The 24,644-nt window shown below is 42.0% G+C and overlaps 2 protein-coding genes across 6 annotated transcripts in view; one reads left to right on the top strand and one right to left on the bottom strand.

The window, feature by feature from the left end:
- The window catches only part of DCAF5 (DDB1 and CUL4 associated factor 5), a 105,702-nt gene extending 98,657 nt beyond the window's left edge, over positions 1-7,045 (bottom strand). Inside the window, exon 1 of one of the 4 annotated variants that reach the window (XM_082384382.1) lies at positions 6,698-7,045. In XM_082384382.1, coding sequence (XP_082240508.1) covers positions 6,698-6,911 — 214 coding nt within the window. In that variant the 5' untranslated portion in view covers positions 6,912-7,045. Of the gene's footprint in view, positions 1-5,815; positions 5,840-6,335; positions 6,497-6,697 lie in introns of those variants that run through there. The other 3 variants (XM_082384384.1, XM_082384385.1, XM_082384381.1) reach the window with 3 other exon arrangements.
- A 115-nt stretch (positions 7,046-7,160) lies between these two features.
- EXD2 (exonuclease 3'-5' domain containing 2) overlaps positions 7,161-24,644 on the top strand; it is a 96,477-nt gene continuing 78,993 nt past the window's right edge. For both annotated transcript variants that reach the window (XM_082384391.1, XM_082384393.1), the window contains exon 1: positions 7,161-7,662. The gene's annotated coding sequence lies outside the window, so the exon portion shown is untranslated. The remainder of the gene's footprint in view (positions 7,663-24,644) is intronic.

The following is a 24,644-nucleotide window of genomic DNA, read 5'->3' as shown; positions in this document are numbered from 1 at the left end:
ACTACAAAAGCTTTTTAAAGTCAGAAATCTACCTTGCCACTGGCCATATTTCTCCTGATAAACTAACCCCTGGACGAATAAATTCATTCTAATTAAACACGTAGAAGTTTTAATAGTCAGACTTCATTTAACTGGTTAAAGTCAAACACTTTACCTGTAGATAATACGCTTTTACATGAGTTTACTTACTAAAAACTGATTCCATAAAATGAAATATAACTAGTGATTGGGTGACAAGAAATGATCATTAATTAATGGGTTCCAATTAAGCATACAGTTATTATCATAGCTATTATTTGATGCTTAAAATTATGCTTTGATGACAGTATTAGGGTTAAGTTTATTCACAAAGCATTTCTAACAGTTCCCCTCATTGAGATCATTCTCAATTTTTCACATTGTACTGTGCCATGTGCAATGAATGTTAGATGCTCAAGTGTCAATCTCCTATAAGCGTTTTGTGAGGTTCAAGTTAAACAACAACAGTAATAACAGTTGCAGCAGCAGTAGCAACCAGAGCAACAGCATGGTCTAGGCCCTTGTGCTAAAAACTTTACAAGTGTTATTTCATTCAATCCTCACCACAACCCTGTGAGACGTATCACTGTCCTTATTATATGACTTAATCTCTCTATATAACTGTGGATACTTATATCCCATATGAATATGGGAGACCCATATGAAATAGAAATAGGACTAAATAGTGAGTCCAATTATAAATATTATGCCCAAGTAATTGAATGCCTCTCCCCATTCACAACTCCTACTTAATTAACACTTTGAAATAGTATAGTTGCTGATGCTATCTGTAAAGCTTCTGAGGGTGCTTTTTCTACATTTAGTCATAAGCATTAAAAAAAGAAATCATAATCTCTCACTGTAACTCAAAACTTCACACTATGGGCTATTAATCTGCTAGTGCTACAAGTTCCAATGCCTTAAACATCAATTCAGGGTAAATAATATTACAGCAACTCTTATCCCAAAGAGCTGAATATTTTTATTTACTGCTAAGATTCTATTTACAAAAACCATTTATAAGATATAAGAAAGCAGGGCTTCCCTGGTGGCGCAGTGGTTGAGAATCTGCCTGCTAATGCAGGGGACACGGGTTCGAGCCCTGGTCTGGGAAGATCCCACATGCCGCGGAGCAACTAGGCCCGTGAGCCACAACTACTGAGCCTGCGCGTCTGGAGCCTGTGCTCCGCAACAAGAGAGGCCGCGATGGTGAGAGGCCCGCGCACCGCGATGAAGAGTGGTCCCCACTTGCCGCAACTAGAGAAAGCCCTCGCACAGAAACGAAGACTCAACACAGTCATAAATAAATAAAAGAACGTGAATTTCTTTAAAAAAAAAAAAAAAAGATATAAGAAAGCAGAGAGTTACATATACAGAGCTACACTCTTTTTTTTTGGCTGTGCCTCGCAGCTTGTGGGATCTTAGTTCCCCAACCAGGGACTGAACCTGACCCCGGCAGTGAAAGCGCTGAGTCCTAACCACTGGACCGCCAGGGAATTCCCCCAGAGCTACATTCTGATTGGTCTAGCAGTCAGATCACAAGAAGATGTTCATCTGCTTCCCCAAGAGAAAATAAAAAGACTTTTAAGCAAACATATTTCCATTCTAGGGAAAAGGAGAAACCTAAGAGGAAGCAATGGAGGCAATTTAAAGAAAGAATCAGATGCAACCAAAGACTTAAAAGGTAAACCCAGGCTATCCCCTAAATACGTGTACTAGCATAACCTCCTTGATGGTGTTAGTATCTCTTGTAAGTAGCACTTCAACATGCAATGTTGTTCCTTCTCTCTCAAAGAACTAACACCCGTAAATATTCTAAGATAAGACTGCATCAGGCATAAGCTGTCCTTTATAGAGTAATAATGTTCACTTAAACCCATATAGTTCACAAAGTACCTTCACATATGACATTTCATTGAACAGACCTCCTTGTTAGGTAGTGAGGGCAATTTGTTAATCCCGTTTACTGATGAGGAATGAAGGAACTTGCCTAAATTCGTACAATCTGTGACTGGTAGAGCCTCCAACATATCACGTTGACGCCAAATCCCAGGCTCTTTCCCCACCATATTGTGCCTCCTCATTCCACTTCAAAAAAATCACAAAACTATCCTGTCTGCCCCATTTGCACATGTCCATTACCAGCACTGTAAGAACAAGTGTCAGCTAATAATGAAACCACAAGTTATAAGTACAAAGGGGAAAGAAAACAAACTCAGCATTTTTTCTGAGAGGCTGGGAACTCTGTTCAGTACCCAATCTAAACTTTGCCTAATGTAGCTGTCACAACAGCCCTTCAGGTGGGTGCTGGTATTCCCATTGCTTACATCAGGAAAGAGAGGCTTAGCAACTTGACTAAGGTCACACATTAAATGACACAGCAGTGATTTTAACCATGTGTATGCTATACCATACTGCCTTACATGATATCACAGTAATGCCCCTTTCAGCAATAAAGAAAAATACTTTTTAGGTTAAAATACTTTTGTATTTCAAAATGTCAAAAAAACATCCTCCCACTTGTTGCTGTCACACACTCACTTCCCAGCTGAGCACCTTTTCTCCTTCCTGGTTTTCTCTGCTTTACTTTTAATATCTGCTGGCCTCATTGTGCCCTGGAAAAGGGGCTAGCTGTTAGAACAAAAAAGTAATGATGTATCCTTAACAAACAGCATTTTATAAGGCCATAGGAATCATGCAAATATTATTTTTGGCCTAGGTCTAAGTTAATTATATCAAATAGTGTGTGTCAGGGAATTCCCTGGCGGTCCAGTGGTTAGGACTGGCACTTTCACTGCTATGGCCCCCGGTTCAATCCCTGATAGGAGAACTAAGAGCCCATAGGCCAAGCTGTGCGGCTAAATAAATAAAATTAAAAGAACAAAAAAAGACAAAACAAAAACAAAACAAACAAAAAACCCCAAATAGTGTGTCAGTTACAAGAAACATGAGCCTGCCCAAACAATTAGATAATGAAAACAGTGAGCAAACTATGGACAATCTATCATTTTAAAAAACTGTTTTTCTTCCAGTTTTGATATATAATTGACATACAGCACTGTATAAGTTTAAGGTGTACAGCGTAATGATTTGGCTTACATACATCATGAAATGATAATCACAGTAAGTTTAGTGAATTCACTCTCTCATAGATACAAAATTACAGAAATAGAAAAACAATTTTCTTGTGATGAGAACTCAAAGGATTTACTCTCTTAACTTTCATATATAACATACGGCAGTGTTAATGATATTTATCATGTTGTACATTATACATTTCATCCCTAGTACCTGTTTGTCTTATAACTGGAAGTTTGTACCTTCTGACTGCCTTCATCCAATTCCCCTGCCACCGGCCCAACCCCCCGCCCCCTCCTCTGGTAACCACAAATCTGATCTCCTTTTCTGTGGAACAAACTATCACTTCAATCACCACTTTCAAGAGCTTTAACCAATCCAGACAAGATACAAGCACTACAATAAAATGCATAAAAGTAATCTCATTACCATCCTGGAGTCTGGCCTCCCACCACATTTTTGGTGAAACATTAGGGATTGACAGCATTAGCCTCAAAATACCATGTGCTCCTCCCCTCAGGTGTTAACTGCTAAAGAAGGACAATGATAGATAAGATGTAAACACCTTAAATAGTTTTAAATTTGGGAAGATTATTGAAGAACTTCCCAGAACAAAATTTAATTAGCTTTAACAAGTAAAGGTGTATTTATGACTCCCAGAGGGGGCTTCCTTATCTGAAGCGAACAGGAGGAACTTTCTGTTGCATAAGTTGTACTCATACTAGACGGTGAATAAACTAATAAGGCTTTTAACCAAAACTCTACCGTTCAGGGAACAAGTAAGAAAAGCTAACACTAGCTGAGCTAAACTGGAGGGGCAGGTGAAAAAGCCTACTGGAAGACAAGGAACAAGGACAGGAGTAGATAAAAAGGAAACAGGAAGAACTAAGCTAGAGGAAGCGTGAGGGGAAGGAGGAGGAGTAAGGGGCAAAGAAAGTTGGAACCCAGGAAGTACTGATGGAGATGGGCAACTCAAGCCTAGGAAAGAGGAAATGAATGCCTAGAACCAGAAGGTTTACCAGAGCCTGCCTATGGAAAGGACCCTGCTCCTCTATAGACTAAAATTAAGATAAAGGAAATGAACTGGTCAAGTCTAGAGAAAATTGGGTTCATTTAAGACATGGGGGAAGGTACTACACAAGGATAACTGGTAGAGAATGGAGGCAACTTTTTAGCACCTTTAAAAAAGTGTTAATGGGGTCTTCCCTGGTGGTCCAGTGGGTAAGACTCCACCCTCCCAATGCAGGCGGCCGGGTTCATCCCTGGTCGGGGAACTAGAAGCGGCAACTGGGACTCAGCGCAGCCCAAATAAACAAATATATATATTTTAAAAGTGTTAATGAACTTTAAATAGATGAAATGTATGGCATGTGAATTATATCTTAATAAATCTGTTATTTTTAAAAAGCGTCACAGACGTAGAGAACGGACTTGAGGACACAGGGAGGGGGAAGGGTAAGCTGGGACAAAGAGAGTGGCATGGACATATATACACTACCAAATGTAAAATAGATGGCTAGTGGGAAGCAGCCGCATAGCACAGGGAGATCAGCATAGCACAGGGAGATCAGCTCGGTGCTTTGTGACCACCTAGAGGGGTGGGATAGGGAGGGTGGGACAGAGATGCAAGAGGGAGGAGATATGAGGATATATGTATATATATAGTTGATTCACTTTGTTATAAAGCAGAAACTAACACACCACTGTAAAGCAATTAAACTCCAATAAAGATGTTTAAAATAAATAAAAAGCGTGTTAAATTGAGCAATGTATGACCGCATTTATGATTTAATCAACACGATTAGCTCAGTCTGTAATAGCACCCCCCAAATTCCCTCACCCTGTAGGGTGCATTTACTTGTGTCTGGGAACATGTCTGTTGGAATACATCAGTCTGGGAAGGAGACAGGAGTATGATGAATACAGAAGTAGCAGCAGGGGGAAAAACTGGGAGCTCTGTAAAGAGCTCTTCCCCCATCTTTGCCCCTGGAATTTTTGGCCCTGTGGGGGAAGGAAGCTTTTGTTTGGGGTATGCCTCGAAGTGGAATATCAGATTTCTTCAGGAGATGATCTAGGGCCAAAATCTACCTAGTCAAAGAGAAAACGATCTGAAGTGGAAAAGTCAAGTCAGTCCTGGAGAAACCCCAGAAGGTTTATCATGAAATGATCACAAGTCTTATCTGTTACCCCCAAATTGGACTGCACGCCCCGTGTCACTTCCGAATGTTACTCGCGAAGAAGACGGATGCTTTGCCATGATCCCAGAAGTTTCTGGCGAGCTGCCCACTGACGTAAATTAGAAAACCATTCGGGGACCGGCCTGGGTGAAGCGAAGCGCCACGTCCAGCGCTGGGCTCCCCCTTCCTCCCTCTCGATATAGGAAAAGGGACGGGGTAGGGAGGGCAGAAGGCGAGCGGGAACGCCAGATCAGCCGTCTTCGCCCTCCACCCCTGAGCCGGGTTTCGGGGAGCCGCCCCCAGCGTAACCCATCCCCACTCGCCAGCCGTGGGCCCGCGACCCCCGTGGTGAGGGCGGCGGCGGCGAGCGCCCCCACGGGCGGCAGGCGCACCTCCCCCGAAGCAGCTATCGCCGCCACCCGCCCGGCCCCGGCCTCCCCGGGAGCAATAGGCTATCGATTCAGCTGCCTGTCGCTAGGAGCCCCGGGAGAGCGAGGCCTACACCGCCCGGCCGGAGCGCCGGCCTCGATTTCGCCACTTACCCAACACCGCAGGGGGAGCCGGGGGGCAACCAAGCCCAGCTGGGCGGGAGGAGGAGGCGCGGAGACCACCTGCAACGGCAGGCGCGGGGAAAGGGGGTGCGGGCTCGGGGCTCCAGCCAACAAGTCTCCCGGGGTCGTCCACCCCCCCCACCCCCTGCCTCGCAAGTTGCGCATTCAAGTTCAGGCCGGTGCCCCTTGGCCTCCAGAGCCCTCGGCACTCCCAAATCCATAAGAAAAACAAGACACGGAAGAGGCCACCCCAGGACCCGAGGAGATGGCGCTGGGCCCCTGAGGGCGACGAGGGGGCGGCCCAAGGGAACCCGCTCATCACCTCCCCTCCGTTCACCCGGAGTCGCAGCCCCGACCCCTCCGGCGGCCGACCCTGTCACCGCCCGGCCCCCGGCCCCAAGGCCCCTTCCCGGGACGCCGGAGACAGGGGCTCGAGCTCCCCCACGCCGCCCCCGGCATCCGGCGTGCCTCGGCCTCCTCCCCCACCAAATCGCTCAAATGCCCCCAGCACCTTTTAAAGTACGCGGAGGAAGAGTTTCCCATCAAACTTTGTCAAGCGGTAACCTCGCCCCTCTCCCCGACCCACACTTCCACCGCAGTCATGAGGAGAGATCACTTTACACTTGGGATAAAGCGAATTAAGGACCTGTCAACCATTTTAGGTCTTTTTTATAGAAGACATCCTCTCCTTCCCCTCTCTCCCTCCCTCCCCCGCCAGGGTTTTAATTTGACACCCACCTTCCCACCGCCGAAGGGGGGGTTGAGGAGGGAGGGGGTGGGGACGGAGGGCAGGAGGAGGGTGGCGAGGGAAAGCGGAAAGGGGAGGTTGGAAGGGGGCCGGGAGGCGCGGGGAGGGGAAGGGGGTTGATTTACCTGAGACCAGCCACTGGCCTCCATTGTTGGAGAATTCAATGGCATTGACACAGCCGAAGTGGCCCAGGAGGTCCTTCTTGTAGAGGTTTCTGCAGCCTCGCAGGCGTCTCCTCTGAAAGTCCTGAGTGAGCAGGGGGTCCCCATGCAAGCCCCGCTGGGACAAGAAGCCCACCACTGACCTCATGCTGCCCCCCAGGCCAGCTCTCCTCTTCATGCTGGAACCGCCGCCGCCGCCGCTCGCGCCGCCGCCCCTCCCTCGGCCTCACGCGCGGCCGGCGCTCTCCCCCCACCCGACCCTCCCCCCGCGCTGCGATCCGGATGGTTCTTTAACCAGCCATAGCAGACGGAGCGAGGTGTGCAGACACTCGGTGGCGTTCGCGGCTTCCTGACGGTCCCCTCCCTCCCCTTCCCCCTCCCCTAGGCTCCTCCCTCTCCTTCTCCGCCTCCTCCAGCAGCTGATCCTCAGCTGCGGCCGCGCTTCCGCGAAGCGCGCGGCCCTTCCGCCGGCGGCGGCGGGGGCCAGGGAACGCGGGTGGCGGCGGCCCCTCCCCCGCCGCGGGTTGAGGGCCGGAAGAACTCGGGCGGCTGGCCTCTAGACCGCGGGCGGCGGCTCGGCTTTCCCGCCGCAGCTCCTCCCCGCGCGAGGAGCGGGGTCGCTCTGGGCGGAGGCCGGGCTGCACCCCCTGAGCGGTGCACTCTGTGAAGTTGGAGGCGCGCAACGATCAAAGTGGCCGCGGGGCTGCGGACTCGCCTTCCTCCACCGGAGGCCGGCTGTCCATCGCCGCGGCGAGTGTGCTCCCGGCTCTTTATTTTCCGGTCCGGAAAATGCAGCCCGAGGTGGCAAAGAGGTGGAGGGAGGACTGCGGGCAGAGGCTCCGGTTGTTCTCCCTCAATTTGCCTCATCCTTGGCCCGCCCGAGCCCTGTCCAAGGGAAAGGAACCAGGAGTTAGGACTGGACACTCGGGGTAAGGTTGCTGGGGGCCCCCCAAAGAAAGTTTTGACACTACCCCCGCCCCATCCAGTTTCCTAATTTTCCCTTCTTCCAGCCATTCAGTGAAAAAGGCTAAACTGGGTTCCATCGGTTAGATGATGAAGTGGTATATGGGGAAAAAAGCGGGGGGGCGGGGGGGAGGAATTTTTAACTGAAAAGAAAATTGCCAAAACCGAGTTGAGAAAGCTCAGGTAAGCAGAAAGTACTTCTGTTCATTAGTTCCAGGTACGTCTGCAAGACACAAGATGCATTATTCGAAAATAGTAATATATGTTATTTAGTTGGGTGCGGTGAGCCCCTCTTCACGGCCTTGAGTGTGGAGCTCTTAGGCTGTACAGCTGTTAACCAGCAGCTGCGTTCCAGGCCAGAAGTAGCTGCACTACAGTCGTCTGGGAGCCTCCGCGGTGACCCCGGTGAGGAGTCAGGGTGTTAAGTGCCTTGGAATATTAATGGAATATTATTTCCCTAAACAGGAAAATGTGTAATACTTTCTTTTAAAAAGTTTAATTCTCAGGATGCTTCATAGTGTTTCTTCATCATAATAGCACCATAAAGATCAGTAGTGGTATACCAGCTTGATTATAACCAACATCTTTTCTTCATAGCAATGTCTTAATGTGTAATTAAGCATGTATTTTTGTGATTATATCAGCATGTTCCCCCTATAAGTTCTCTGAGAGCAGGGACCATGCCTATTCTGCTCATGGGTATATGGCCAGAGCTAGCACATGCTGGAACTGAGTAGCCACTCAAATATTTGTTGAATACATGAATGAAGTCAGGGAAAGGGGAAGAATTAGGAGGGGAAGGTAATGCATCAGTGTCAGATGCATTGGGTTTGAGGTATCTGCGCTTCATTCCAGTGGAGATGATTTCAAAGCCAGTTTCCCATCTCACTGTTCCTTTGCTTGACCTACTCAATCCACACATTCAAAAACAGAGAGCCCTCTGGCTCCTTCCAATTAATAGGACATCATTTATACCTACTTTATTTTGCCTGGGGTGGGGTGGATGTGCACAGTAATGATGTGGTTGAAGTGGCCTTTACTGTGGCAATATACGACACCCTCCTCTCCCCTCTCAAGCACATACTTCTTCTCCACAATTTTAAATATGACTCGCTTTTCCCCAATCCCTGGAATAACTGTCCCATTTATCTCAGCCTAAAAATAGACCAGGATCCGATCACAAGCCAGCCCAATTCTAGGACCTTGCTGGAAACTTCCTTAACTGTTCAGTGACCAGCCAGGACAGCAATGTAGGGACCTCTCAGTCTGTTTATATCCTACTGCTAGTCTGGGCAGCTTTTTGTAAGGAGAGTGCAGAAAATCTCTCTTATTCATGTAATTAGAGTTGCCAGATAAAATGCAGGATGCCCAGTTCTGTATGAATTTCAGATAAACAATGAATAATTTTTTAGCATAAGTATGTCCCACGTAGTATTTGAGATATACTGAAATTATTATTCATTGTTTATCTGAAATTCAAATTTAATTGGGCATCATGTATATTTGTTTGCTAAATCTGGCAACCCTAACTATAATATAACCCAGCTTCAGAAGATCAAGCCCCACCATAGCTGTTTCCTTTTATTATGAATTTGACATAGTCCCTTGTGTCATTTATTGCAAACTAATAATGTTGTACATAACTATATAACACAAACATTTAATTAACTTCAATGACCATATGAGCTTGGCCTTTTTGATATAGGCATTTATTGTAAAAAAAAAAAAAAAGAAAGAAAGAAACGCCAGTGTACTTAGCTTAAAAATAGCAAATGAGGGCTTCCCTGGTGGCGCAGTGGTTGGGAATCTGCCTGCCAATGCAAGGGACACGGGTTCGAGCCCTGGTCTGGGAAGATCCCACATGCCGCGGAGCAACTGGGCCCGTGAGCCACAACTACCGAGCCTGCGCGTCTGGAGCCTGTGCTCCGCAACAAGAGAGGCCGCGACAGAGAGAGGCCCGCGCACCGCGATGAAGAGTGGCCCCCGCTCACCGCAACTGGAGAAAGCCCTCGCACAGAATCGAAGACCCAACACAGCCAAAAATAAATATAAATTAATTAATTAATTAAAGAAACGTTTAAAAAAAAAAAAGCAAATGAAATTGGACTCCTGAGTAATCTCTCCAGTACATAGACTATGTGGAGAAAGAGGGAGAAAAAGTAAAAAATTCATATGTTTCTTACCTAGGCCAAGAAACTTCTGTATATTAACATTCACATTCAGAAAGCCTGGAAACACTGTTTTGAAAATTCATTCTGGAAAAACCAAGATATGGAAATTACTGAACATGGGAAGTCTTAATTAATTGCTCCACCATGAGTTGAATACTGATTAAACATAGAATTGCCAGAAATTCATTTACTCTTTGACTTCTATTTTGCTTGGCCATGATATCCCTAAAGAAAAAGTAAAGAATCTTTAAAAGCACTAGATGCTAAGGAAATGTTCAAACATTAGAAATTGTTTGTTTAAAAAAAAAACCTAAGAAAATGCTAAGCCCTTTCTCACACATTTACTAAATTTTAGCATATTAAGGGCTATGTATGGATACTAGCATCTCAGAAATTATTCACTTCAGAATATTTTCAACTTTAAAATAAAATAAACTGCTACTCATAGATAAGAGATATTAATTTAGACAACGATCAATGCGTCAAATATATGTATAATTTAACTGTAATGTCATTTAAATTTTAAAGGATAAGTTGTTTATTGGTCATTTCAAACAGACAACAGTCAATTTTAATTTTGGGAAAAAAAAGAAATATCTATTTAAATGCAAATTCCTCCGACAAGATCTATAGGACATACATCCATTCTTTTTAAATAATAATTTAAGGGCTTCCCTGGTGGCACAGTGGTTAAGAACCCGCCTGCCAATGCAGGGCACACGGGTTCGAGCCCTGGTCCAGGAAGATCCCACATGCCGTGGAGCAATAAGCCTGTGCCCCTCAAGTACTGAGCCTGCGCTCTAGAACCCGCGAGCCACAAGTACTGAGCCTGCATGTTGCAACTACTGAAGCCCGCGCACCTGGAACCGGTGCTCCACAACAAGAAAAGCCACTGCAATGAGAAGCCCGCGCACCGCAACGAAGAGTAGCCCCCACTTGCTGCAACTAGAGAAAGCCTGCATGCAGCAACGAAGACCCAACGCAGCCTAAAATAAATAAATTTTTTAAAATGATAATAATTGTATTAGATATAATTGATATACCATAAAATTCACTTTTTTAAAGTTCACAATTCAGTGGCTTTTAGTATATTCACAAAGTGGTGCAACCATTACCACTATCTAATTTCAGAACATTTTCATTACCCCAAAGAGAAACCCCATTCACATTAGCAGTCACTCCCCACTCCTCCCTCTTAGCTCCTGGCAACCACTAATCTATTTACTGTCTCTGGGCTTGCCTATTCTGGACATTTCATATGGGTGGAATCATATAATATGTGGTCTTTGTGTCTGGCCTCATTCATTTAACAGTGTTTTCAAGGTTTATATTTGTTGTAGCATGTGTCAGTACTCTATTTGTTTCTTAGACCAAATTATATTCAGTTGTATGGACAATACCACATTTTGTTTCTCAGTTCTTCAGCTGATAGGCATTTGGGCTGGTTCCACTTTTTCGCCATTATGAATAATGCTGCTATTAACATTTGTGTACAAATTTTTGTGTGGACGTGTTTTCATTTCTCTTGGGTATATATACCTAGTGTGGAATTGCTGGGTTATATGGTAACTCTGTGTTTAACTTCGTGAGGAACTTCCAAACTGTTTTCCAAAGCAACTGACCATTTTACGTTTCCACCAGCAACGTAACATGGTTCCAGTTTTTTCATATCCTTCCCAATGCCTGTTAATGTCTATCTTTTTTTTTTAATTATAGCCATACAAGTGGGTGAAATGGTTTCCCATTATGGTTTTGATTTGCAATTCTGTGATGGCCTTTGATGTTGAGCATACTTTCATGTGCTTATTGGCCAGTTGTATATCTTCTTTGGAGAAATGTCTATTCAGATCCTTTGCCCATTTAAAAATTATTTGTCCTTTTATTGCTGAGTTGTAAGAGTTCTTTACATACTTTAGACACAAGTCCCTTATCACATTATAATTTTTATATATGTTTTCTCATATTGTGAGTTGTCTTTTCATTTTCTTGATTGTATCCTTTGAATCACAAAAGTTTAAAAATTTTGATAAGGTCTAATTACGTATTTTTCTTTTGTTACTTGTACTTTTGGTGCCATATCTGAGAAACCCACCTAACCCAAAGTTACAAAGATTTACTCCTATACTACTTCTAAGAGCTTTATAGTCTTAACCCTTACATTTAGGTCTATGATCCATTTTGAGTTAATTTTTGTATATAGTGTGAGCTAAGGGTCCAACTTTATTCCTTTCCATGTGGACATCTAATCATCCCAACACCATTTTTTAAAAAGACTGTTCTTTCCTTCATTGAATTGCTAGTGTATGGGCTTCCCTGGTGGCGCAGTGGTTAAGAATCTGCTTGTCAATGCAAGGAACACGGGTTAGAGCCCTGGTCCGGGAAGATCCCACATGCCGCGGAACAACTAAGCCCGTGCGCCACAATACAGAGCCTGCATACCACAACTACTGAAGCCCGAGTGCCTAGAGCCCATGCTCCGCAACAAGAGAAGCCACCGCAATGAGAAGCCTATGCACCACAACAAAGAGTAGCCCCCACTCGCCGCAACTAGAGAAAGCCCATGCGCAGCAACAAAGACCCAATGCAGCCAAAAATAAATAAATAAATTTTAAAAAATTGCTAGTGTATAGATACACAATAGATTTTTGTATATTGACCTTGTATCCTGCAAATTTACTTAACTCATTTATTAGCTCTAACTGGTAGGTAGGTTTCTTAAAATTTTTATGTACAAAATCATGTCACGGGCTATTAGAAATCCTTTTACATCTTCCTTTTCAATCCACGTTCCGTTTATTTCTTTTTTTTTATCTAATTGCCTTGGCTAGAACCTCTAATACAATGTTGAATAGAAGTAGTAAGAGCAGACATCTTGTCTTGTTCCTAATATTAGTCACCATTAAATATTATGTTAGCTGTGGATTTTACGTGATTCTGTTATCAGGTTGCAGAACTTCCTTTTTATTCCTAGTCGTAGAATGTTTTTATCATGAAAGGATGTTGGATTTTGTCAAATGCTTTTTCTTTGTATGCTGAGATGACCATATGGTTTTTGTCCTTTATTAATATGATTTTCATATGTTAAACCAATCTTACATTCCTGAGATAAATTCTACTTGGTTATGGTGTTTAATCGTTTTTATATGTTGCTGGATTCACTTTGCTAGTATTTTGTTGAGGATTTTTGTGACTGTATCCATAGAAATGTTTGTTTTCAGTTTTCTTGTGATGTCTTTGGTTTTGGTATCAGGGTAATACTGGCCTTATAAAATGAGATGGAAGTCCATCGGCTATTTTTTGGAAAAGTTTGTGAAGGATTAGTGCTAATTCTTCTTTAAACATTTGGTAGGATTCACTAGGGAAGTCGCCTGGCCTGGGCTTTTCTTTGTGGGAAGGTTTTGATTACTGATTCGATCTCCTGTTATAGTTCTATTCAGATTTTCTATTTCTTCTTGATTCAGTTTTGGTAGTTTGGGTGTTTCTGGGAATTCATATTGCTTATCTAATTTGTTGGCATGTTAATAGTATTCCCTTAGAATTCTTTTTATTTCTGTAAAGTTGTAATAGCACCTCTTTCATTCCTGATTCTAGTAATTTGAGTCTTCTCTTTTTTTCTTGGTCAGTCCAGCTGTCTTGTCAATTTTGTTGATATTTTCAAAGAACAAACTTTTGGTTTTTGTTTATTCTCTCTATTGTTTTTTGCTTCTCTATTTTATTTATTTCTGCTCTAGTCTTTATTATTTCCTTCCCTCTGCTTGCTTTGGGTTTAGTCTTCTTTTTCTAATTTCTTAAATTGGAAGGTTATGTTGCTGATTTGAGATCTTTCTCTTTAATATAGATATTCACAGCTATTAATTTCTTTCTAAGCACTGTGTTAGCTGCATCCTATAAGTTTTTGTATGTTGTGTGTTTTCATTCATCTCAAGGTGTTTTCTGATTTCCCTTGTGATTTCTCCCATTAGTTAAGAATATATTGTTTAATTTCCACATATTGTGAACTTCCTAAAATTCCTTCTGTTATTAATTTCTAATACCTTTTTTTTTTTTTTTGTCCACACCGTGCGGCTTGCGGGATTTTAGTTCCCTGACCGGGGATGGAACCTGTGCCCCCTGTAACCACTGGACCGCGAGGGAATTCCCTCTAATACATTTTTTAAAAGGGGCATTTTTCACAGGTCTTGAAGTGAGTTTCCAGTCTGTGACGTAATTGAATTCAGTAATTAAAGTCAGAGTATCATTTGTTACTAGAATTTTCAAATCACAATCCAACTTACTTTCCAGACATTTCGTTCAAGTTTTCCATGCATAATTCTTTTTAAAAAAAATTTTTTAACATCTTTATTGGAGTATAATTGCTTTACAATGGTGTGTTAGTTTCTGCTTTATAACATAGTGAATCAGCTATACATATACATATATCCCCATATCTCCTCCCTCTTGCATCTCCCTCCCACCCTCCCTATCCCACCCCTCTAGGTGGACACAAAGCACCGAGCTGATCTCCCTGTGCTAGGCAGCTGCTTCCCACTAGCTATCTATTTTACATTTGGTAGTGTATATAAGTCCATGCCACTCTCTCACTTCGTCCCAGCTTACCCTTCCCCCTCCCCGTGTCCTCAAGTTCATTCTCTGCGTCTGTATCTTTATTCCTGTCCTGTCCCTAGGTTCTTCATAACCATTTTTTTTTTTTTTTAGATTCCATATATATGTGTTAACATATGGTATTTGTTTTTCTCTTTCTGACTTACTTCACTCTGTATGACAGACTCTAGGTCCATCCACCTCACTACAAATAACTCAATTTCGTTTCTTTTTATGGCTGAGTAATATTCCATTGTATATATATGCCACATCTTCTGTATCCATTCATCTGTCGATGGACACTTAGGTTGCTTCCATGTCCTGGCTATTGTAAATAGAGCTGCAGTGAACATTGTGGTACATGACTCTTTTTGAATTATGGTTTTCTCAGGGTATATGCCCAGTAGTGGGATTGCTGGGTCATATGGTAGTTCTATTTTTAGTTTTTTAAGGAACCTCCATACTGTTCTCCATAGTGGCTGTATCAATTTACATTCCCACCAACAGGGCAAGAGGGTTCCGTTTTCTCCACACCCTCTCCAGCATTTATTGTTTGTAGATTTTTTGACGATGGCCATTCTGACCGGTGTGAGGTGATACCTCATTGTAGTTTTGATTTGCATTTCTCTAATGATTAGTGATGTTGAGCATTCTTTCATGTGTTTGTTAGCAATCTGTATATCTTCTTTGGAGAAATGTCTATTTAGGTCTTCTGCCCATTTTTGGATTGGGTTGTTTGTTTTTTTGATATTGAGCTGCATGAGCTGCTTGTAAATATTGGAGATTAATCCTTTGTCAGTTTTCATGCATAATTCTTCATGATGAATAAAGAAATCCAGTTTGAAATAACCTTTATGGAGTGAAAGTGAACAGAAATTCTCAATGGCTGGGATTATTCATTTGATATTTACTCAGTGGTATCTTCTGTGCTGTTCTATGCCAACCATCTGGGTTTTGTATATTTGAAGTTTTCTTGACAAAATCATCATGAGCCAGCTGTTTTCACTTATTTTTAATTTTAGGTTTCCACATGAATTACCCCTGGTGAGTGGGTTAAAACAGTTATTGTTTATTGCACTGGGTATGTAGTCACATAGCCAAGATTTCTTTTCTAGAGATGGTTCCATGGATATATAATGTTTATTGAGCATCTTCAGTCTGCTAAACACCATTTAGAAAATAAAATTGGGCAATGCCCCTTCCCCAAAGTAAAATATACCGAAGGAGAAGCAAGAAGATTCTTTGATAAAGATGTCAAATATAAATTGTCGTTGTGGGTTCAGTGGTAATCGAGGACAGGCTCCTGGAAAATGAACTGATCACCAGGGAAGTCCCTCATGGTTTGTTTTGATTACCATTGAATCTATAGCATCAAGAAGAGGTCCTGGGGCTTCCCTGGTGGCGCAGTGGTTAGGAATCCGCCTGCCAATGCAGGGAACATGGGTTCGTGCCCCGGTTCGGGAAGATCCCACATGCCACGGAGCGGCTAGGCCCGTGAGCCACGACTACTGAGCCTGCGCGTCTGGAGCCTGTGCTCCGCAACGGGAGAGGCCGCGACGGTGAGAGGCCCGCGCACCGCGATGAAGAGTGGCCCCCGCTCGCGGCAACTGGAGAAAGCCCTCGCACAGAAGCGAAGACCCAACACAGCCAAAAATAAATAAATAAATAAATAAATAAATAAAAACAACCTCCCTCAGCCCCTAGTTTCTGAGGCTTCTTCATTAAAAAAGAAAAAAGAAAAAAAAAAAAAAAAGAAGAGGTCCTGGTCACTAGTTGTTAGGTGAACGAATCTTCCTGAAATGTCCCTGCTCAAGACTCTCTTCTCTGTCATATCAGGTCCAGACTCCTTTATCTGCCTATCAAGTCCCTCCATGATTTGTCTCCACCATATCTATAATCATATTTCCTGTTACTCCTCATCACACATCCACCAAGTAGGCTGGTAGCCCATTCTTCCCTACATACCTATATGCTCACACTACTCTACCAAATCCTATACATATTTTGAGGTCCACTTCATCCATTCAAATCCTATATATGCTTTGAGGTCCTCTTCTTCCACGAGCCTCTTTTCTGACAATTTTAGGCCACATTAGTTTTCCTTTTCTAAGATTCCTGTTACGGTTACAGTTAGCATCACAGTTTACCATTTAAATGTTTAATATTTCTATATGCCTGTGTAGTTTTAAAAAGTACTTCACATACTTTTTTTAGCTTTGTAACAATCCTGTGTGGTTGGACACAAATTATTATTCATTAACTCCAGAAATGTTTTCGAGCATTTACAATGTACCAATGCCCTAGGAAGACACAAGGAATATAATAGTGGGTAAAAAAGAAGACCCTGACCAATGTTCATAGTACTTATGAGACAGAGACAGACTTTAATCAAATAATAATGCAGTAAATGTAAGATTACAATACTAACAATTGCTAACATTTACATTTATTGAGCATTTATTATGTGGCTGGCACTGTTCCAAGTCCTTTACAGATATTAACTCATTTTATGTTCTCAACCACCCTATGAAGAAAGTATTATTATTCTATGTTACACATGAGGAAAATTACAGTTATGGTACATAAAAGTGTGTGGTAACTCAGTTTCCATATATAACAAATTCTTATTGGTAGAACCCTTAGATCAGTGACTGATGTGTAGTAAACATGTCTGAGTATTAGCTATTATGATGATGATGGTGAGAGATTAAAATGGGAGAATCCTATTAGAGACATTAAGGGGAGCTATGATCTGAAGGAAAGGCAGGTGTGAATGTGGCCAAGTGGGCAGTTGGGTGGCCGTGTTCCAAGCAAAGGCAACACAGCACATGCAAAGGCTCTGGGGGCAGAGGGGGTGGAGGGAGACCTAGAAGGCACTCATTGTGGCTGAAGCACAGCTGGAATGGAACATGATATCAGATGAGGATGCAGCCTAGATTCTGCAGGGGCCTGGCCATGTTGAAGATTTTAGTCTTTAAGAGTCACCGAAGGGTTTTTAACAGGGGCTTATATGATCAGATATGCATTTTATAAGATTGTTTTCGCTACTATGAGGAGAAAGGATCAGAGGGGGCTGAGAGTGGATTAGAGTAGATGATTAGGAAGATTTACAGTAGTACACAGGGAGAGAAGATGGTAGCTTAGACAAATCTAATGAAAGTAGAGTTAGAAGTAAATGGATCTAATATCAAAAGATAGAATTTGGTGATGGATTGGAGAGATTAGGGGTTGAGGGACAAGACATCAGGGCCTAGGTTTTTGTATAACTGTTCATTGAAATAAAACTCCTGGAAAAGTCTAAGTTTTGAGGGAAAAAATCATGAGTTCAGTTATATATACATTGAATTTGAGATGCCTCTGAGACTTCCAAGAAGAATTGATAAGTAACCTGAGTTCAGATGCATGGTCAAGGCAGAGGTCATTGATAAAGAGGTGGTGGTAAAGTCCTAGGCATGGACAAGAATATTCAGAAGTATTAAGTGGAAAGAAAAGAAAAGAAGGCCTAGAACCGAGCTTTGAGAGATGCTTGTGGTTAATGCATGGATAGAGGATGATATACTTACAAGGAGTCAGAAGGAGTGGTCAGAAGGATAAGAAAAAAACTGTGAGAGTACTGTCACGGAAGCTGGAAAAGAGAGCATTTCAAGAAGGGAGAGTGGTCAAATTGTCTCAATTGTTGTTGGAAAGTCAATAAGATGACTGAAAAATGTTGGATTTGTTGACACTAAGATTTTATCAGTGAGACATAAGTGATCTCAATCAGAGGTCCTTCATGGGTTTGATAACTCAGGACCCCAGAGGGGAATTGGCTGAACGTGAGTGAAAGGAAAGGAAATGAAGGCAGTTAGAGGAGTAGCTAGAAGGGAAGCTAAGATCTGGGAAGGGTTTTGTTTTGTTTTCTTTAACAGAAAAAAAAAAAAGAGAGAATGTTTAAAACCATTGAGAAGGATCCTATTCAGAGGAAAAAAAAAAATTGAAAAAGATACATAGATGAAACCAGACTGTATAGGGAAGAGTTCTGAGAAGGCAGGGTTGGGGGAATCCAAAACACAGGAAACGAATTTGGCCCTAATTAGGAGGAAAGACAGCTCCTCCATTAAAACAGGAGGGAAGGAAAACAGGCTGGGTACTGGTGAAAGTAGGATTATATGTTTAGTACTAAGAAGGTGGAGAATGGGATAGTTTCTATTTTTTCAGGAAAGTCAGTTGAACTTCCACTGGACAGAATTTATTTTGCCTTGTTATCAGTTAAATACAGTTTACATAAGTTGTAAAATACCTCAAAGGCAATAAAAGGCTAGAATCAGATAACGTGGAAAGGTCTGCTCTAAAGAATGCATAGTTTTCCATTGGAAACACCAGTTATATTTTTTGCTTCTTCCAAATTTCAGTACGCCTCTCATCCCAGAGGTATGTGGAACCTGAGAGTATAAACAGCACCATTTGGGTGGGGCAACAGGAAAATAATGTCCTCAAGGGAGAGTCAGATTTTAACAAAGATAAGAAATTGAAGAGAAAGCTTGACAATGCAAGGGCTTTTGCAGGCTGTGGATAATAAGTTCTAGAGGGCACAGTGGAAGAGTTTGGAAGGTAGGCCCCACCCTAAGGTTGTCAGATAAAACACTAGAAGCCAGTTAATTTTTTTTTTCTTTTTTTTTTTTTTTTTTTTGGCTGCGTTGGGTCTTCGTTGCTGCGCGCGGGCTTTCTCTAGTTGCGGTGCGTGGGCTTCTCGTTGTGGTGAATTCTCTTGTTGCGGAGGACGGGCTCTAGGCACGTGGGCTTCAGTAGTTGTGGCTCGCAGGCTCTAGAGTGCAGGCTCAGTAGCTGTGGCACATGGGCTTCGTTGCTTCACGGCATGTGGGATCTTCCCGGACCAGGGCTCCAACCCATGTCCCCTGCATTGGCAGACAGTTTTTTAACCACTGAGCCATCAGGGAAGCCCAAAGCCAGTTAATTTTTGAATTTCAGATAAATAAAGAATAGGGGTTGAAAAATATATGTCCTGTTGTTTTTATTTTGCTTTTTTGTTTTGCTAAATCTAGTAACTCTACCCTAAGGGCACATTTGTCATGTCTGGAGAAGTTTTTTGATTGTCACAACTGTGGGGGGAAGGGTGCTATTGGGATCTGGTGGGTTGAAGCCAGGGATGCTGCCAAATATCTTACAATGCACAGGACAGCCCCCACAGAAAGAATTTTCCAGCCTAAAATGTCAATAGTGCTCAAGTTGAGAAACCATGTATTTGAACAATGATCTATAAATTTTTTATCACGAACTCTCCTTTAAACATTTAACATGCACCCATGTTATATGTATATAATGTAATACTGTCCTAATATATTATGTACATTTTTAAATCACAAAAAAGTTTAAAAATTTAAAAACTAAAGGATGAGATGAAGCTGAAATAAACACACTATTTTAAAATATAAATTTTATTTATTTTCTATACGAAAAGCGCTTTTTGCTCCCATGAACTTTTTTTTTTTAAGCAAGAGCAATCTGATTGACTTTGCTTTATTTTTGAAATGGTGGTTTAACACACTATGATCTTATGATTTCAGAAGTTTGCCTCTATGATCTGTTTATTACTTCGTTTTAATGGAAATGAAACTCACAAAACTATAAAGGATCCAAACGGAAAATAGCTGGCTGGACTTACTCAAACATGAAATTAATTTTTCAGTCCCGTTGAATTTTACTGAAATTAATCTAGTTATTTATTTATTTATGGCTGTGTTGGGTCTTCGTTTCTGTGCGAGGGCTTTCTCTAGTTGCGGCAAGTGGGGGCCACTCTTCATCGCGGTGCGCGGGCCTCTCACTATCGCGGCCTCTCTTGTTGCGGAGCACAGGCTCCAGACGCTCAGGCTTGTGGCTCACAGGCCTAGTCACTCCGTGGCATGTGGGATCTTCCCAGACCAGGGCTCGAACCCGTGTCCCCTGCATTGGCAGGCAGATTCTCAACCACTGCGCCACCAGGGAAGCCCAATCTAGTTAATTTTTATCTTCTATGATATCAATCAGTTACACTTGCAAATTAATCAGAAGATGTTATATTTTTAGCAAATATATTTAAAATTCACTGCATCTCTTTTATTTGGAAGATTCTTAAACACAGTAGAGAACTATTTCCAAGGTTTTATGCATGCAAATATGAACATTTTATAAGTGACATACTTCTATGTTTTTTGGCACAAAAAAAAAAACCCTACCAAAATAGAAAGACTTCTAAATATCATTTTTCAAAATATTCGTTTACAGTAGCTTTCAAAAAGCAGTTGTTTGTCACTCATTACACTATCAACTTTATCTTGAAGGAAAAGAGTTTAAAACATTGTTTTTTAGTATCTATAGAGCTGCATACTACTGACAGCCACCTTATCATCATTAACATCATCAACATTTGAAAAAGTTAGCAAATTCGAATGCTCATTTTTTTTGTAAAAGAAAAGTATACATTATCCCTCACCACTGTCTTCCCCAGCAGAAAAAAAGAAAAATGTAAGTTATTTGTAGGTTCTGACAACTATTTTAATACTCTGACAAGAAACACTTAGCAAATCTCTGAGCGAAGCCAAATATCTTTGTCAGCAATCCCCTTTTCACCATAGACCACTGTATTATGAAGATTCTGCTACATAAAAGTCTTGGTTCTATAAAAATGAACATACTGATGTCATCGCTTAAGCACAAAAAGTATAATACGGGTAAGCACTATCAATCCGTTTGCACTGTGGAGCTCCTGTGTCTCCCTGAAGATACCAAAATGACTCATAGCCAGCTGGCATCCAGACCAAATAAGGATGCCAGTGTCCAGCTGTACATTGAATAGTAGCAAAGCTGAATTTCTTTATTATTGTTTTAGCCTTAAAAAGTATAAATAGAAATCTAACATTTTTTGTTAATATCCCAGTATACCATCACGCACACCCAGGATGTGCCCATCCTACTCCACCGTGGGGACCATTATGTTAGAGGATGGTGTAGCTTGAGACCATTTCCACTTCTTTGCTGAGGTATGTGAGGCCAAGACAGATTGAAGTCAGAGAGACCTGGGTTAGAGCTTCCTAAAATGGCTCCATCGTTCATCAGCTGTGCAGTCTTGTGCAAATTACGTAATTTCTGTGCTTCTGTTTCTGTATTTGTGAAATGGAATAATATTGTAAAGTGGAGATAATAATACCTCATGGGACTGATGTGAGGATTAAATAAAATAATGTTAACATAACCATGCCACCTCTCCTAAACACTCACAAATTGAGCCTACTCCCCAAGCCCTTGCCCTCAGCCTTGGCCTACCCGTCTGCTTCACAAGGATCACGGAGGCCATCAGTTGAGAACTCCCTCAATTTCAGGCCTCCTCATGGAGGCCTCTTATCACTCCTCTTATCCAAGCACAGTGCTTTCACTGTGCAGTAGAACCATCTCATGTTACCTCCTCACGTACTTTGTTCGATTAATTATCCTTTCTCCTATATATTAACCAAACCATCCAATTCTATTGGCTTTTCCCCCTAAGTTGACAAATATGTTCAAGTGTCTCCCAACATTGAAAAACATTTTTAAACTTAGGTAATAAGTTAAAATCCATATTTATGCTCTCCCCAAATGTCTGAGAGGAAACCATGAATAACAGTTTTGTTTAGTATTTATAACTCTACCTCATTGTTTAAAATTCCTGCATAACATAATGTTGCATAGTCAACAAATATCTCTTGCATGTCTACATTGTTCTAGGTACTGAGGGTATAGCAGTGAACAAGCTGGATAATATTCCCTGCCCTTCAGGAGCTTACTTTCTAAAGGGAGTGGAGCACAGAAAGTCAATAAGATAAACAAGTAAATATATATAATATGTTAAACGATGATAACTACTTTGAGGTTTAAATAGGGTGGAAAGAGAAAGCATGCTGAGAAAAGTGACATTTGAATAAAGATTAAAAGGTCAAGGAGAAGCCCTCAGGGATATCTGGGGAAAGAGCCTTCTAAGCAGAGAAGATAGCAAATGCAAATGTCCTGAGGCAGGAAGAATACTTGCCATGGAGTTACAGTTACAGTGTCTATATATAGGCAATGTTATTTACTTCTCATATTCAGTCCAAGGTCCTATCCGCATATATTGAAACCAAAAGACTAAATTGTAGGGAATTCCCTGGCAGTCCAGTGGTTAGGACTCTGTGCTTTCACTGCTGAGGGCAATGCGGCGCGGCCAAAAAAAAAAGAAGACTAAATCGTAAAGTTAACAGCCATCAGCAGTCCTTATGTAAAATAATAAGGGAAAATCAGGAGAGAGATTCTTTTTATGTACACACATAAAAAGCTGGAAGAAAATATGCATAGCTATTACTGTGCTCATTTCTGTAAGTGGTCACAAGGCCATAATTGACATTTATAAATGTTGTCTTCCACTATCCATTCATTATTTCCTTTCCCTCACCTAGAACCTCTTTTTCTGGCCTGAGTTCTTTACCTGCTGGGATGAACCAAACTTTCATTCCTGAAGAATCTAAATGCGCTTCAGGGTCCTGCTTTTTTCTGGTTGCTGTAATTTTCCATTAATCTTTTCTGTTAGATGTGGAAGTGCTGAAAGGCTTCCCAGAGAATCTCTTGGGTTCCAGAGAAACTCTTGGGTACCTGTGTAACAGATACCCAATTCCCCCTTGTAATTAGGATCAGTCACCTCACCCAGTTGAGCAATCCTTTTATTTTTTTGGCTGTGCCCCTTTCGGAATCTTAGTTCCCTGACTGAGGATTGAACCTGGGACCCAGCAGTGAAAGCGCTGAGTCCTAACTGCTGGACCGCCAGGGAATTCCCTTGAGTAATCCTTTCTTGGCTGTTGGTTCTGTGGCATGAGGAGCCCAAATTGGCTAGGGGTGCATCTAACTTCCCATTCAAAAGAACTATTATTGTGTTTCATGGTAGAAGCATTACTCTGTTGGGTACTAAGACCTCCAAACCAACAGAACTCAAAGTTGCAGACATGGGAAGTAAAAATTCTGGAAGGGGATTATTAGGTGTAAGAAAGAGAAAAGCCATTTCTACTTCCAACCCTTGATTTGTGGATACATGCATTCTGGCTGTAGAAGAAATAGCACTATATATTAAAGAATATATTGAATTTTATAAGATGATCCCAGTCTTTCAAGATGCTATCTCCCCACTGGCGAGGGTGCTGAAATCAAGCCATTAGTAGGCTATTCCAGCATTCCATCAGGCCACATGCTTTTGGATAATAAGGTATATGGAAAGATCAATGAATTTCATAGACATGAGCCCATTGTCACACTTCTTTTACAGTGAAATATGCTTCCCATTAGAAGCAACCCTGTATGAAACACCATTACAGTAAATAAGGCATTCTGTTCAAGTCTTGGATAGTGATGCCGGCAGAAGCACCATATGAGCAGGGAAGACAAATCCATACCCATAATATATGTCTATTCTGGGAAGGACAATTGCTGTTACATAAGGGGTCCAGTGTAATCAACTTGCTACCAGTTGGCTGACTGCTTCCCCTAGGAGTGTTGTATTGAGGGTCCAGTCTAAGTCTTTATCATAGGTGTGTTAGACTTGCTGAGGAGCTTACTTAGGTCAGACTTATTGAGGGGAAGTTGATGTTGCTGAGTCCACACGACTTGGCCACATTGTACTTGAGCTCACTGAGCAAACACTGTTGTGTCTGGAGAAAGAAGTGAAGTGATATTCATACTAAGTGTCATCTTGTCCACCTGACTGAGAGCCTCCTCTGCAGTGGATGCCCTTTTGTGAGCATTTTTATGAGACACGTATTACATTCTGCTCATCTGAGAGGTCCATTCACATACCTCTTCCCCATACCTTCTTTCTACTTATCTTCCAATGCCGCTGTTCTTTCCAGTTCCCTAAGCATATTGTGAAGCTGTAAGCAACTGCCCATTAGTCAGGGTAGGTGTGTTCTGGCCATTCTTCAGTTCAGATAAAGTGGACAACCAAGTGTATTTCTTGAAGATCTGCCCACTGGGAGGATTTACTTCACCACTGTCTTTTAAGGATACTCCTATTGGGGGCTGTAATGCTACAGCTGTGTCTTCTGTTTGGCGCAGAATTATCTGTAAATCAGGCATGATTCGGGTAAATTACATGGTTGATTTTCAAATGTTAAGCCAACTTTCAACTCCTGAGATAATTTTTGTCCTCTCCCTTTTTTTCTTTTCTT

The sequence above is a fragment of the Balaenoptera borealis genome (assembly GCF_965194805.1).
Source record: "Balaenoptera borealis genome assembly, chromosome: 3".
Lineage (NCBI taxonomy): Eukaryota > Metazoa > Chordata > Mammalia > Artiodactyla > Balaenopteridae > Balaenoptera > Balaenoptera borealis.
This window is presented reverse-complemented; position numbering and strand designations above follow the sequence as displayed.